Source organism: Oncorhynchus tshawytscha, linkage group LG18 (genome assembly GCF_018296145.1).
Source record: "Oncorhynchus tshawytscha isolate Ot180627B linkage group LG18, Otsh_v2.0, whole genome shotgun sequence".
NCBI lineage: Eukaryota > Metazoa > Chordata > Actinopteri > Salmoniformes > Salmonidae > Oncorhynchus > Oncorhynchus tshawytscha.
This window is the reverse complement of record NC_056446.1, coordinates 1,004,560-1,019,393: the sequence shown is the minus strand read 5'-3', so window position 1 is coordinate 1,019,393 and position 14,834 is coordinate 1,004,560. Positions and strand designations below refer to the sequence as shown.

Below are 14,834 nucleotides of genomic sequence, written 5' to 3'. Positions count from 1 at the left end.
CTGAAGGACTTGTCTGACATGAAGAACATGTTCTTGGGCAGGAAAAAAACAGGATGTCGTCAAGGTAAACAAAAACAAAATGGTTTAGCATGTCCCTCGTTTACCAGGGCCTGGAAGACAGCGATTCTTGGTGAGTTCAAACGGCATGACCTGGTACTCAATGTCCGTTGGCTGTGCTAAATGCTGTCTTCCACTCATCTCCTTCGCGTATCCGAACTAGGTGCTAGCCATTCCGAAGGTCCAGCCTGGAAAAAATGGTGGCCACCTGGAGAGGTTTGAAAGCCGAGGAGAGGAGTGGTAGGGGGTAAAGATTCTTGATTGTTATATCATTCAGACACTGGTAGTCAATGCACGGCTGCAGGGTCTTGTCCTTCTCCACAAAGAGAAGAATGACTGGCACTGGCAGGAGATGCAGATGGACGGATGCCTCCAGTAGCTAGAGAATCCTCAATGTACTCCTCCACGGACTTGGTCTCCAGGCCGGATAGGGAGGAGATCAATGGCACAATCATAAGGACGGTGTGGGGGAAGAGAAGTAGGCATGTGCCTTACTGAAGACCTCCAGGTCATGGTACTCAGTGGGAACGGCAGAGACATCTGAAGCTTTGCTAACATCCCGAGGGTGACGTCTCAAGGACGGCTGTGCCTCTTTAAGGCACTGAGAATAACAAAACGGCTCCAACACAGGATGGAGCTCGTGGTCCAGTCAATAACAGAATCCCAAAACCACAGGAAAAAAAATAAAAATAAAAAATAATAATTTTTAAAAAATTGATGAGGACGAACTGTATGGTCTCATTGTGGTTTCCTGATATCCGTATATGAACGGGCACTGTGCTATGGGTGACTCTTCCAATATAGCGGCCGTCCAGTGCCCTTGCATCCATGGGGACAAAGAGAAGTTGAGTGGGAATATCTCATTCCGAAACCATGCTAGCATCCATAAGTCTGTGTTGCCCAGCAACAGCCCCAAAACAACACTGCTCTAGAGGTGATCTGCATGGAGGAATGGGCCAAAATACCAGCAACAGTGTGTGAAAACTTTGTGAAGACTTACAGAAAACGTTTGACCCCCGTCATTGCCAACAAAGGGTATATAACGAGGGATTGAGATAAACTTTTGTCATTGACCAAATACTTATTTTCCACCATAATTTGCAAATAAATTAATTAAAAATCCTACAATGTGATTTTCTGGATTTTTTCCCCTCATTTTGTCTGTCATAGTTGAAGTGTACCTATAATGAAAATTACAGGCCTCTCATCTTTTTAAGTGGGAGAACATGCACAATTGGTGGCTGACTAAATACTTTTTTGCCCCACTGTACATCAGCCCCAGAGTCAATGAGCACCCGGAGAGACTTAGACTGGTCTCCCCACAGCAGAATCACAAAAAAAGGTGGGCGGGTGATGGAAGTTAGGGGACTCCCAGTCTGGCTCACCAGAGTACTTGTACCCACTAAAGAAAATGGTTTCTTAACAGGGCAAGTGGCTATATAATGTCCCACCCCTCCACAGTATAGACAACAGTTAGAATTCAGCCTATGTGAGCGTTCCCCCACCGATAACCTAGCTCTTCCCAGTTGCATGGGCTCAGGAGTATCCAACTCACTCGTCGCCGATGATTCTCGGGGAACCTCGGGTGTTTTCGAGCTCTACCCTGAAATGCACACGTCGGGGATTTACGGTTTGCTTAGGACGTGTGCCAACATCAGCAGACGAACCCAACGTCCTTTCACACCGGCATTCTCGTAGGTGCCCATCAATCCTAATCACCAGGACGATGAGGGAATCGAGGGCCCGTGGTATTTCCTGAGCTGCGAGCTCATCCTTTATCCCATCCAACAGTCCATGGAGGAAGGTGTGAGCCTCTCGATTCCAGGAACTCTTGGCGGCCAATGTGCAAAAATCTACTGCGTAGTCTGCCACACTACGGGAGTTCTGATGTACCAGCAGTAGTTTGAGTCGCCTCCCACCCGGGCACCGGAGAATCGAAAACCTTCCTCACTTCTGCCATGAATTCCTCCAAGCTATGGCACACAGCGGATTGCTGCTCCCACACAGCCGTTGCCCAGGAAAGCGCCCTTCCAGACATTAGCGTGATTAAAACCGCTATCTTCGATCGGTCCGACAGGAACGAAGAGGGCTGGAGTTAAAAAATGAGGGAGCATTGGGGATGGAATACCCAGCATCTACCAGGATTGCTTACATAGAGCTCCGGAGGAGGTAAGTGGGGTTCTCGGGGAGCCAGGGTAGGTTGAACAAAACCACTAGTAGTAGAAAGATTACTGGGTGGTTGGGAGGTCTCAGATGTAGTATGCTGCCTATGAGCTAATTCACAGATTTGCTCCATAATAGCCTTGAACCCTTGGTCGTGGCATTCTGTCAGGGAACGAAGCCCTTCTAAAAGGTCCCTCAGTAGCTCTTCATGCCTCCAAATGGTGGCTCCCTGCTGGGAGACAACGTGACGGAGCTGGTCCAAGTCTGCTGGGTCAGTCATGGCCAGTTAGTACTATCATGACACAAGGTGAAACCCATATGCAGACACAGGAGGCAGATGGTTGAGCTCCGATATTCATTATAACAAAAGGGGTAGGCAAAAGGCAGGTCGGGGACAGGTGGGAGTTCAAAAACCAGATCAGTCCAAACAGTACCAGGCGATAGGCAGGCTCGAGGTCAGGACAGGCAGGGGTTCAGTGGTCAGATCAGAGTCCAAACAGTACAAGAGGATAGGCAGGCTCGAGGTCAGAACATGCATAGAGGTCAGGCAGGCGGGTTCGGCGTCAGGACAGGGAAGGGTCAAAAGCAGGAGAGCTAGGAAAAAACAGAGACTGGGAAAAACAGGAGCTAGGAAAACGCTGGTTGACTTGGTAAAACAAGACGAACTGGCACAGAGAGACAGGAAACACAGGGATAAATACGCGACACCTGGAGGGGGTGGAGACAAGCAAGTTTTGCTTTCTGCTTGTTTATTTATGTTTATTTATGTTGATGTGTGCATTTTCTGTAATTTATGTAATTCATGGCTCATCTGTAAAAGAGACCTAAACATTTAAAATGATACATTTCAGTGAAAGGGGATAGACAGATACAAAGACATGTATTGCATTTGTGTTTAAGGTGCTGGCACTTTACCCACTAAAACAGCCCCATCTATTTTGGTGTGTTGCCATCATCAGAAAGATAACATTTCTAATGTATTTTCCAATTCAACAAGCAAGTTGAAGTAAGTACCTACCCGGTGTGCGCAGATGTCGATTCAACGTCTATTCCACGCCGGTTCAACGTAATTTAATTGAAATGACGTTCAAACAACGTTGATTCAACCAAAGTGTGCCCAGTGGGAAAGTACTACCTACTAACCCTGCAGATGCCGTTGATACAGATGTCACTGCGCCCCACATAGCAGGGTGTCCCGTCCACCACGGAAGGCCTGTGTCTGTAGAAGAAGTTCTCTCCACGGGGGACGCAGTTCAGCTCACATGGGTTAGACGCTTCACAGGTAAACAACAGAGTACATTAGTATTTCTTTGTGTATGGGTAATGTGGTTATGGGTAATAATCCATAGTGAAATGTTAAACTATTATTTGCATCAATATTACAGTTTTATTCAATAGCTTTTCACAAGTATGTGGTACATTTTGACAACACTTAGTACAAAAGTCAAAACAGATCATCAAAAAGGCAGTCGTTTCAAAATTCTAAGAGCGATTTCAATTGACTAAGTACAACACACAAAATCATAGTCACTTTTACACCTAGAAATACAGGTTTCGCATTGGAATATGTGTTCATATAGAGTAACTGCTTATCACAATGCAATGCTCACATTACTTTTGATATGATTGTCTATATAATTTTACTGTGAAATACCACGACATCATTGATTTAATCACCGAAACCCAACATAATGATTTTTTCACATTCTAGTTGTTTTAACAACCAGTTAATCCAATAGCAGAAAATACAAGACACACGTTTCAAAATTGCCCTTTGAATATAATATACTACAGTACTGTAAATTACAGTACATTACACTGTTTTAACATTAGGCAATACACTAGCAACACGTACATAAATTGACCCTTCAAAAGGTGTGATCAAAGGTGTACTGTTACCTAGCTAACTAATATTAGCTGGCTGGCTCCCTAGTTTACGTTATTATTCATATTCATATCCCAGAGCCGTTTGCTTTTCTATTTAGAGCCTATTGTTAGCTAGCTAACATTGAACCTGGTTGGTTAACTCCGAGCATTTTTATGCAGGGTAGTAATGAATTGAATTGTCACTGTGCTCATTGTTGTTTAACTAGCTAACGTTGGCTGGCTGGCTCATTAGCTAAAGTTACGTGACATGTGTGATCTTACACGTTGTTTACTAGGTTCATTGTTTACCTAGCTATCTAGCTACATGTCTTAAGCTAAAGTGTACAACACCCATTGAATATGGCCGGTGTCGGTAAACATTGGCAATTTACAGTACTGTAGCATAATCCATTCAAAGGGCAATTTACAGTACTGTAGCATAATCCATTCAAAGGGCAATTTACAGTACTGTAGCATAATCCGTTCAAAGGGCAATTTACAGTACTGTAGCATAATCCATTCAAAGGGCAATTTACAGTACTGTAGCATAATCCATTCAAAGGGCAATTTACAGTACTGTAGCATAATCCATTCAAAGGGCAATTTACAGTACTGTAGCATAATCCATTCAAAGGGCAATTTACAGTACTGTAGCATAATCCATTCAAAGGGCAATTTACAGTACTGTAGCATAATCCATTCAAAGGGCAATTTACAGTACTGTAGCATAATCCATTCAAAGGGCAATTTACAGTACTGTAGCATAATCCATTCAAAGGGCAATTTACAGTACTGTAGCATAATCCATTCAAAGGGCAATTTACAGTACTGTAGCATAATCCATTCAAAGGGCAATTTACAGTACTGTAGCATAATCCATTCAAAGGGCAATTTACAGTACTGTAGCATAATCCATTCAAAGGGCAATTTACAGTACTGTAGCATAATCCATTCAAAGGGCAATTTACAGTACTGTAGCATAATCCGTTCAAAGGGCAATTTACAGTACTGTAGCATAATCCATTCAAAGGGCAATTTACAGTACTGTAGCATAATCCATTCAAAGGGCAATTTACAGTACTGTAGCATAATCCGTTCAAAGGGCAATTTACAGTACTGTAGCATAATCCATTCAAAGCGCAATTTACAGTACTGTAGCATTATCCATTCAAAGGGCAATTTACAGTACTGTAGCATAATCCATTCAAAGGGCAATTTACAGTACTGTAGCATAATCCATTCAAAGGGCAATTTTTTAACATGTATCTTGCATTTTTTGCTATTGGATTGACTGGTTGTTAAAACAACAAAATGGAGAATAAAGCATTATGTCATTATGTTGTGTTTTGGTGATTAAATCAATGTGCTCATATTTCACAGTAAACATATTTTGGATCAAAGGTTGCGTGGTAAAAGCAGTGGTGTAAAGTACTTAAGTAAAAATACTTTAAAGTACTACTTAAGTCATTTTTCTGGGTATCTGTACTTTACTATTTATATTTTTTACTACTTTTACTTCACTACATAACTTAAGAAAATATTGTACTTTTTACTCCATACATTTTCCTTGACATCCAAAAGTACTCATTACATTTTGAATGCTTAGCAGGACAGGAAATTAGTCCAATCACGCACTTATCAACCGAACATCCCTGGTCATCCCTGGTCATCCATGCTGCCTCTAATCTGGCAGACTCACTAAACACATGCTTTGTTTGTAAATTATGTCTGAATGTTGGCCTGTGCCCGTGGCTTTCCGTAAATAAAGGAAAACAAGAAAATGGTGCCTTCTGGATTGCTTAATAAAAGGAATTTGAAATTATTTATACTTTAACTTTTAATACTTTTAGACTTTTACTCAAGTAGAATTTTACTGGGTGACTTAAACTTTTACTTGAGTCATTTTCTATTAAGCTATCTTTACTTTTACTCAAGTATGACAGTTGGGTACCTTTTTCCCCACCCTATGTTAAAGTTGTATCCAAACAAAATAAATGCAAAATAAAAGGTTTTGAATATGAGACTTTCTTCGTTACAAGTGTTACCAGTTTGGAGTTTTGTACTAAGAGTGTAGAAAATTCCCCCACATACTTGTGAAAATAGCATCAAAGTGCTAAAAAAATACTATATGGCAATACAGTATATAATCCGTATTGCACCTCCATGGTAAGGCAGCCAGGTGTAACGTTTGCCCTGGAAGTCCATCCTACTAAACTGGGCACACTGCTCCTCACGGAAATCCCTGGATCCCGCTGGACATGCCTGTATGGAGCAATTACAGACAATGTCCGTCTGTTAGTGTTTACATCGGAAACAGAGAGAGAGATGTGTGTGTGTGTGTGTGTGTGTGTGTGTGTGTGTGTGTGTGTGTGTGTGTGTGTGTGTGTGTGTGTGTGTGTGTGCCTGTGCCTGTGTGCACCTGCATATTACAGATGCGGTAAGATTTTGAAGATCCCACGCAGTTGTTTCCTCCATCTGTCCTGCAAGTCAAAGAGAAGTAGAGTCAGAAAGACACACAATCATCATATACACTCTCCCTCTCACTTGCATGCTGTCTCTCTCTCTCTCTTTTACCTTGCAGTGATACATTGCCTGATCCTCATGGCTACTCCAGTGCCACAGGGGCGACTGCACGTCCCATAAGCCCCATACTCCCCCCAGTAGTCATTGCTGGGCGATGTTAGCTGGAACACAACAGCAGCCACCACATCAAGCACTGAGACACCACTGTGCACTAGTACACACAGTAATCTACACCAGAATAGCAACTGGAAAACATCCTATCACCACAAGCCATTCCATATCATTACACAAACCCTTATTATACACCAGTACGGTAAAGATAGAAAATCCCCACATTCCAGCTGTTTTTGTAAACAGAATCATACTATGTGTTTGTGTACATTCACAATGTAAACTTGAACTGTATTGTATGCTATTGAGTTGTGTTTTTGCTATTTTATGAGTATGTTGTATATGTGGTATTATTAGATTATCATATGTACTGTATTTCCTGTTTGTACTTTGTACTTGTTTTTACACTGCAGAATAATACAATCAAATAAGTATCACTTACAGAGAATGATGGTACAGCCAGTAACTGCAGGAGAACCAGGACCAGTAGGATGCCCATGTTTACTAGGGACTAAGTGCAATGATAGTACTGCATTGAAGAAAGCTACAGATTGTAAAGACCTTACAGCAATGTCCTTTTAAAGGGACATTTCTAAAATGTTCAACTTCATGTTCATCATCTCCAGCATCTCTCCAACATCAGCATGTGAACATGATGCAATTTTTATGTTTTGTAGTAAAAAACAATATAAAGGAAAATAATGTGTTTCCAATGATATCATCAACTAATTAGAAAAACCTTTGTAGGCAATTAGTATGCAATTCCTACTCATAATTGGTTAAAATCACATGATGTACACTGGTGTTGTCAATAGAAACACTTAGCTTCTTCTGTCTATTTGACTAGAAACAGTCAATTTTCACATGTTTATGTCGGGGTGGTGCTGGAGATGATGAATATGAAGGAACACATTTGTGAAATGTCTCTTTAACGCGTTTCATTTTAACATCAACTTTCGGATTAATACAATTATATACAGTACCAGTCAAACGTTTTGGACACACCTACTCATTCCAGGTTTCATTTTTTTATTATTATTTCCTACATTGTAGAATAATAGTGAGGACATCAAAACTATGAAATAACACATATGGAATCGTGTAGTAACCAAAAAATTGTTAAACAAATGAAAATATACTTTATGTTTGAGATTCTTCAAAGTAGCCACCCTTTTCCTTGATGATAGCTATGCACTCTCTTGGTATTCTCTAAACCAACTTGTTAAAAGTACATTTGTGGAATTTCTTTCATTCTTAATGTGTTTGAGCCAATCAGTTGTGTTGTGACAAGGTAGGGTTGGTATAGAGAAGAAGCCCTATTTGGTAAAAGACCAAGGTAGGGTTGGTATAGAGAAGAAGCCCTATTTGGTAAAAGACCAAGGTAGGGTTGGTATAGAGAAGAAGCCCTATTTGGTAAAAGACCAAGGTAGGGTTGGTATAGAGAAGAAGCCCTATTTGGTAAAAGACCAAGGTAGGGTTGGTATAGAGAAGAAGCCCTATTTGGTAAAAGACCAAGGTAGGGTTGGTATAGAGAAGACAGCCCTATTTGGTAAAAGACCAAGTCCGAGTGGCGCAGCGTTCGAAGGCACTGCATCTCAGTGCTAGAGGCGTCACTACAGACCCTGGTTCGATTCCAAGCTGTATCACATCCGGCTGTGATTGGGAGTCCCATAGGGGGCCTAGTGTCGTCCGGGTTAGGCCGTCATTGTAAATAAGAATTTGTTCTTAATTGATTTGCCTAGTTAAATAAAGGATAAATACATTTATGGCAAGAACAGAATTATTTTAACACATTAAGGTCAGTCAATCTTTGAAAGTTTCTTCAAGTGCAGTCGCAAAAACCATCAAGCTCTATGATGAAACTGGCTCTCATGAGGACCGCCACAGGAAAGGAAGACCCAGAGTTACCTCTGCTGCAGAGAATAAGTTCTTTAGCATCAGAAATTGCAGCCCAAATAAATGCTTCACAGAGTTCACCTAACAGACACATCTCAACATCAACTGTTCAGAGGAGACTACGTGAATCAGTCCTTCATGGTCAAATTGCTGCAAAGAAACCACTACTAAAGGACACCAATAATAAGAAGAGACTTGCTTGGGCCAAGAAACACGAACAATGGACATTAGACCGGTGGAAATCTGTCTTTTGGTCTGATGAGTCCAAATTTGTGATTTTTGGTTCCATCCGCCTTGTCTTTGTGAGACGCAGAGTAGGTGAATGGATGATCTCCACATGTGTAGATCCCACAGTGAAGCATGGAGGAGGTGTGATGGTGTGGGGTTGCTTTGCTGGTGACACTGTCTGTGATTTATTTTCGAATTCAAGGCACACTTAACCAGCATGACTACCACAGCATTCTGTAGCAATACACCATCTCATCTGGTTTGTGCTTAGTGGGACTATCCTTTGTTTTTCAACAGGACAATCAATCAAATTCAATCAAATGAATTTATAAAGCCCTTCTTACATCAGCTGATGTCACAAAGTGCTGTACAGAAACCCAGCCTAAAACCCCAAACAACAAGCAAGGAAGGTGTAGAAGCACAATGACCCAAAACACACCTCCATGCTGTGTAAGGGTTATTTGACTAAGAAGGAGAGTGAAGGAGTGCTGCATCAGATGACCTGGCCTCCACAATCCCCCCGACCTCAACCCAATTGGACCGCAGAGTGAAGGAAAAGCAGCCAACAAGTTCTCAGCATAAGTGGGAACTCCTTCAAGACTGTTGGAAAATCATTCCAGGTGAAGCTGGTTGAGAGAATGCCAAGAGTGTGCAAAGCTGTCATCAAGGAAAAGGGTGGCTACTTTGAAGAATCTGACATATTATATATATTTTCATTTAAAAAAAAATGTGTTACTACATGACTCCATATCTGTTATTTCATAGCTTTCTGTCTTCACTGTTATTCTACAATGTAATGATAATATATAATGATAATATATAATAACAAGTGTCTAACTGAAAATAACAGTGAAAATTGACCAAGAAATCGCTCTAAGCTGAAATTGTAATTTGCCTTATTTAATTGTTCCAACGACTACATCCTATTGGTGCGTATCTTTTCCATACAGGCCACACAGACAGCTTTAACATACACAGAGAAGACAAAATAACCACTTGTCACCACAAAAGACACATTCCCTAAAATGTTTCCAAAAATGTAACGAGTATGAGAATATGATAATAGAATATATGATCATCATTTAATAGTACCTTATCAATATTTCTGCAGCTTAAATCCAAGCCTCTTGCCCAGCGTCCTAGAAGGAAGTGCACTCACCCAGAAGACAGGACAGCGACTGACACTCAGTTATCTGTCCACTCCACCTCTCAGCTCTCAAAGCTGTTAGCTACAGGTGTCAGGTTACAATTAACTCCTTGCATGAAATTAACACCTTTTATATCCTGTTCACTTGATCCTTTCCACTTGGATTTGCCCCTTCGCTCACTTTGCCTTTCATATTTTATTTTATTTTTATCAGGAGATGACGATGCATGTATACACTACCTGTCAAAAGTTTTAGAACACCTACTCATTCAAGGGTTTTCCTTTTTTTTATTTACATTTTTTACTATTTTCTACATTGTAGAATAGTGAAGACATCAAAATGATGAAATAACACATATGGTATCACGTAGTAACCAAAAAAATATATTTTAGATTTGTGATTCTTACAATGTTGCCACCCTTTGTCCTGAAGACATCTATGCACTCTCTTGGCATTCTCTCAACCAGCTTCACGAGGTAGTCACCTGGAATGCATTTCAATTAACAGGCGTGCCTTCTTAAAAGTGAATTTGTGTAATTTCTTTCCTTCTTAATGCATAGGCGTGTCCAAACATTTGACTGGTACTGTGCACACACATCAATAAAAGAGTGTCACATTTGAAAAATACATGTTTAACACGTGCAGAGAAAACAGCTTACAAGTGATGTCCTTTAATGGTTTGGATGTGGTTCATTCTGACCACTGAAAGTCCCTTTCGCACACAACCACAATCCCACTAAACACACACTGATAAATCACATGAGAAGAGCAGTTGGAGTCGCCGAGTCTGAAGAGGTTACTTATGAGTTATTTCAGTGTGAAAGCACAGAGGAAGACTCCTGCCAGGGTGGTGAAGGAATCCTGTTTCTATATGTTAGAGAACCATTAGTAGCGGTTCCCATGCCACGTTTTCACCAGATGAAAGAGGAGACATTACTGCGTCTCTGCTGTTGAACAAACAGCCAAACGGAATGCTGGACTATATACTTTAATTTAATCAGTAGGCTATCTATTCTGGGGAGAGAATGGGGAGGGAGAGAGAAAGAAGGGGAAAGGGGGCGGGTAGACAGAAAGGACAAGAGAAAGGGACTGAGAAAGGGGCAAGACAGAGAGTAAAAGGTCATGATAGGGAACAGATGCTACTGTAAATCAGCCCATACTGTATATGGACAGGATGGGACCTCTCAACTGAGACACAATTTCTGATTTACCGTGGGTCCAGTTAACAATGTTTTCCATTGGATGACGTGAAGTGTCCTCCGTTAACCTGAGAGAGCCCAAATCACACTAGGTACTGTATTTATTTTTGTAGAAGTGCCCTGAAGAACATTGGTGACTGTCGTTCAGGTGCTTGTGTGACCGACTGGGTTCAATCCCAGGGTCTCATGCATGTCACAAGACTGTTAGCCCGCAGAACTAAAGCCTAGGAATTAGTTCAGGGAGCTAACACGAGTCTTTAGGTTTCAAACAAGACTCTGTTAAACTTGCATAGGCTCAGATATGACTGATTTCTCATTGATTGATTAATCTCAAAATCACAAACTGCAAAATAGAATACCAATAAGTCAATTATGTGAGTTTGAACCTAGTTGGAGCTTCTTCAGATCAATGGACATTTTTCTCTCTACCTACTCGCTTATCATTAGCAAAAAACAAAAGACTCCATTGTTTATGCATTATCAAAAGTGATCAAAAATGATCATAGACATCAATGGCTCTATTGTCAACATTTTTGTTGGGTAAAAATAATTTAAAAAGTACAGAAAAAAAGACTGGTCCGACGCTAGCCTGTTCGGCATGACGATTCCATGAGGAGAATAAGAGAGCAGAAACAGATGGCCACTAGGCGAATCAAACACTTCTTACACAGGGTTTTTGGGGCCTGTGCTGCCGCAACTGCATGAACAAAGGAATTGAGAAAACTAAAACTATTCATGATATAGCATGCGTCTACTTCAATAATTACCTCAGCTTCTTCAGCATCATCAAAATGGAAAATGTTTATTATTTTGGGAGGATTTTGGGGGTGGGAACAGCTAACTTCCTGCAGATGTACACATATTGCCATTGGGCAGAGAGGAACATTTGCAGTTTTATAGCAAATCTCATGCTATTCTACACATGATTGAGATCATTCAGCATTTTTACAGCTCATTTACTGCCAATTTCCACATATTGTCAGAAAATGTAAAAGTTTTACCGGTAAATTCCTGTAATTCTCTATGTTTTTTGCCATGGCTTATACGTTTTCTATTCAAACCACTCTACACAAGATCAAGTCCGCTAACATGAAGCATATTGTTATTTGAGTTGAATTGTTTGAAGAATAGTTCTCTTCTTCTGGTAACTGTGTATCAGATTCATGTTCATTTCTATCTTCAAGTACGAGAAAATACCCAGCAATGATGTGGTTGGGAGGTGAGTGTAACCCCATTGTTCTTCCCTCCAAAGGCAACAGACAGCACAGCAGGTACAGACTGATGAGAGCTCAAACAATGTTTTATTCTCTTGGAAATGAAAAATAACATACACTGCAGTGAAGGATCCTCTCACTCCTCTCATTCTCTACAACAGCATTAAACAGTCTGAGGAGCAAATGGTCAGTCACAATAGTATAAACAAAGGCGTAATACAGCTAATAACCCACAAGATGTCAGTCTTTACTCATTCATTTATTAAATGTCAATAAGAGTTAACATTTGTGACCCATTTCAGGAAACTACTTCACACAAGAACCATTTGAACGTAATCTTTTTTTTAAATCAAAATGCATTTTTTGGGGGCAGAAATGCCTTCTGGAACATGTGAATTTTCATGTGCCTTAATAACGAACTTGTACACCATCTGTAAATTCGAATAAACATTTTAAATTACGAGCCTAGTCAGCAGCCTTCCAGTTAGCCATGATTGGCTGAGATAAGTTCAGATTGTCTGCCGTAAAGCACACTCCTGTCTATTTGAGCAGGTTAGTATACAGTGGTTTTTAGCTTAAGCTGCGACTGTTTGTGTTGGGTGATGGCACATTGCATTAAATTGCGTCATTCTGTCATTGCACCACACTATCACAAGGGGAGTTTGAATGCTGATCTATCGGTAGTCTAAACTCTGGAACAAAATAAAAAAAAATCGTAAATTAATGGGGGTGTTTTCAGTCCGCGAGTCTTTCTTCTCTGGCACTAGAGTCCTGAATCAGGCAACAACAACAAAAAATGAGCTGACGGTGGTCCTGGAGTTGAGAGAGAACTTGGGTAAATACAATGGGCGAATTATACTTGACATGTGGACTGATGATTTTCTAAAAATAGGCATGGTGGGCTGTTGGTTTCTCCTTCTCTAAAAACAGAAAGAAATAATTATAAATAACAAACTGGCTTTATTTACCACAGTGTGAAAGAGTGACAGCCCCTTTAAATAAAGTGCCTTTCTGAAACACGGAGTCCTTCTTTACTGATGTGAAGAAGTAACGGAATGAAAAAGTCCAGCGAGGATTTGTCAGCATAAAGCTGAGTGACTCACTCATTCATGGCTTTGGATCAAAATAAATAAGTACCAACATTCTTTCTGATAGTTTATAGATATGTTCTGGTTTTCCTGACCTGGACGCCATGTACAGTATTATAACAGCCCATTATTCTTTCTGAAAGTTTATAGATATGTTCTGGTTTTCCTGACCTGGACGCCATGTACAGTATTATAACAGCCCACTATTCATTCTGATAGTCTTTAATAAATAACTGTTCTGGTTGTCCTGACCTGGACACCATGTACAGTATTATAACAGCCCACTATTCATTCTGATAGTCTTGAATAAATAAATGTTCTGGTTTTCCTGACCTGGACGCCATGTACAGTATTATAACAGCCCATTATTCATTCTGATAGTCTTTAATAAATAAATGTTCTGGTTTTCCTGACCTGGACGCCATGTACAGTATTATAACAGCCCATTATTCATTCTGATAGTCATTAATAAAGAAATGTTCTGGTTGTCCTGACCTGGACACCATGTACAGTATTATAACAGCCCACTATTCATTCTGATAGTCTTTAATAAATAAATGTTCTGGTTTTCCTGACCTGGACGCCATGTACAGTATTATAACAGCCCATTATTCATTCTGATAGTCATTAATAAATAAATGTTCTGGTTTTCCTGACCTGGACACCATGTACAGTATTATAACAGCCCATTATTCATTCTGATAGTCTTTAATAAATAAATGTTCTGGTTGTCCTGACCTGGACGCCATGTACAGTATTATAACAGCCCATTATTCATTCCGATAGTCTTGAATAAATAAATGTTCTGGTTTTCCTGACCTGGACACCATGTACAGTATTATAACAGCCCATTATTCTTTCTGATAGTCTTTAATAAATAAATGTTCTGGTTGTCCTGACCTGGACGCCATGTACAGTATTATAACAGCCCATTATTCTTTCTGATAGTCTTTAATAAATAAATGTTCTGGTTGTCCTGACCTGGACACCATGTACAGTATTATAACAGCCCATTATTCATTCTGATAGTCTTTAATAAGTCAATGTTCTGGTTGTCCTGACCTGGACACCATGTACAGTATTATAACAGCCCATTATTCTTTCTGATAGTCTTTAACAAGTCAATGTTCTGGTTGTCCTGACCTGGACACCATATACAGTATTATAACAGCCCATTATTCTTTCTGAAAGTTTATAGATATGTTCTGGTTTTCCTGACCTGGTCACCATGTACAGTATTATAACAGCACATATTCTTTATGATAGTCTTTAATAAATAAATGTTCTGGTTGTCCTGACCTGGACACCATGTACAGTATTATAACAGCCCACTATTCATTC

At 40.2% G+C, this 14,834-nt stretch overlaps 1 protein-coding gene across 2 annotated transcripts in view; it reads right to left on the bottom strand.

Annotated features, from left to right (window-relative positions):
* Positions 1–10,043, bottom strand: part of LOC112217305 (papilin-like) — a 37,260-nt gene extending 27,217 nt beyond the window's left edge. The window contains exons 1-6 of one of the 2 annotated variants that reach the window (XM_042300579.1): positions 9,937–10,043; positions 7,163–7,231; positions 6,661–6,770; positions 6,506–6,566; positions 6,246–6,348; positions 3,364–3,494 (exon numbers count right to left, since the gene is read on the bottom strand). In XM_042300579.1, the coding sequence (XP_042156513.1) occupies positions 3,364–3,494; positions 6,246–6,348; positions 6,506–6,566; positions 6,661–6,770; positions 7,163–7,219 (462 nt within the window). In that variant the 5' untranslated portion in view covers positions 7,220–7,231; positions 9,937–10,043. Of the gene's footprint in view, positions 1–3,363; positions 3,495–6,245; positions 6,349–6,505; positions 6,567–6,660; positions 6,771–7,162; positions 7,250–9,936 lie in introns of both variants that reach the window. The other variant, XM_042300580.1, reaches the window with a different exon arrangement.
* Between the last annotated feature and the right edge of the window lie 4,791 nt (positions 10,044–14,834).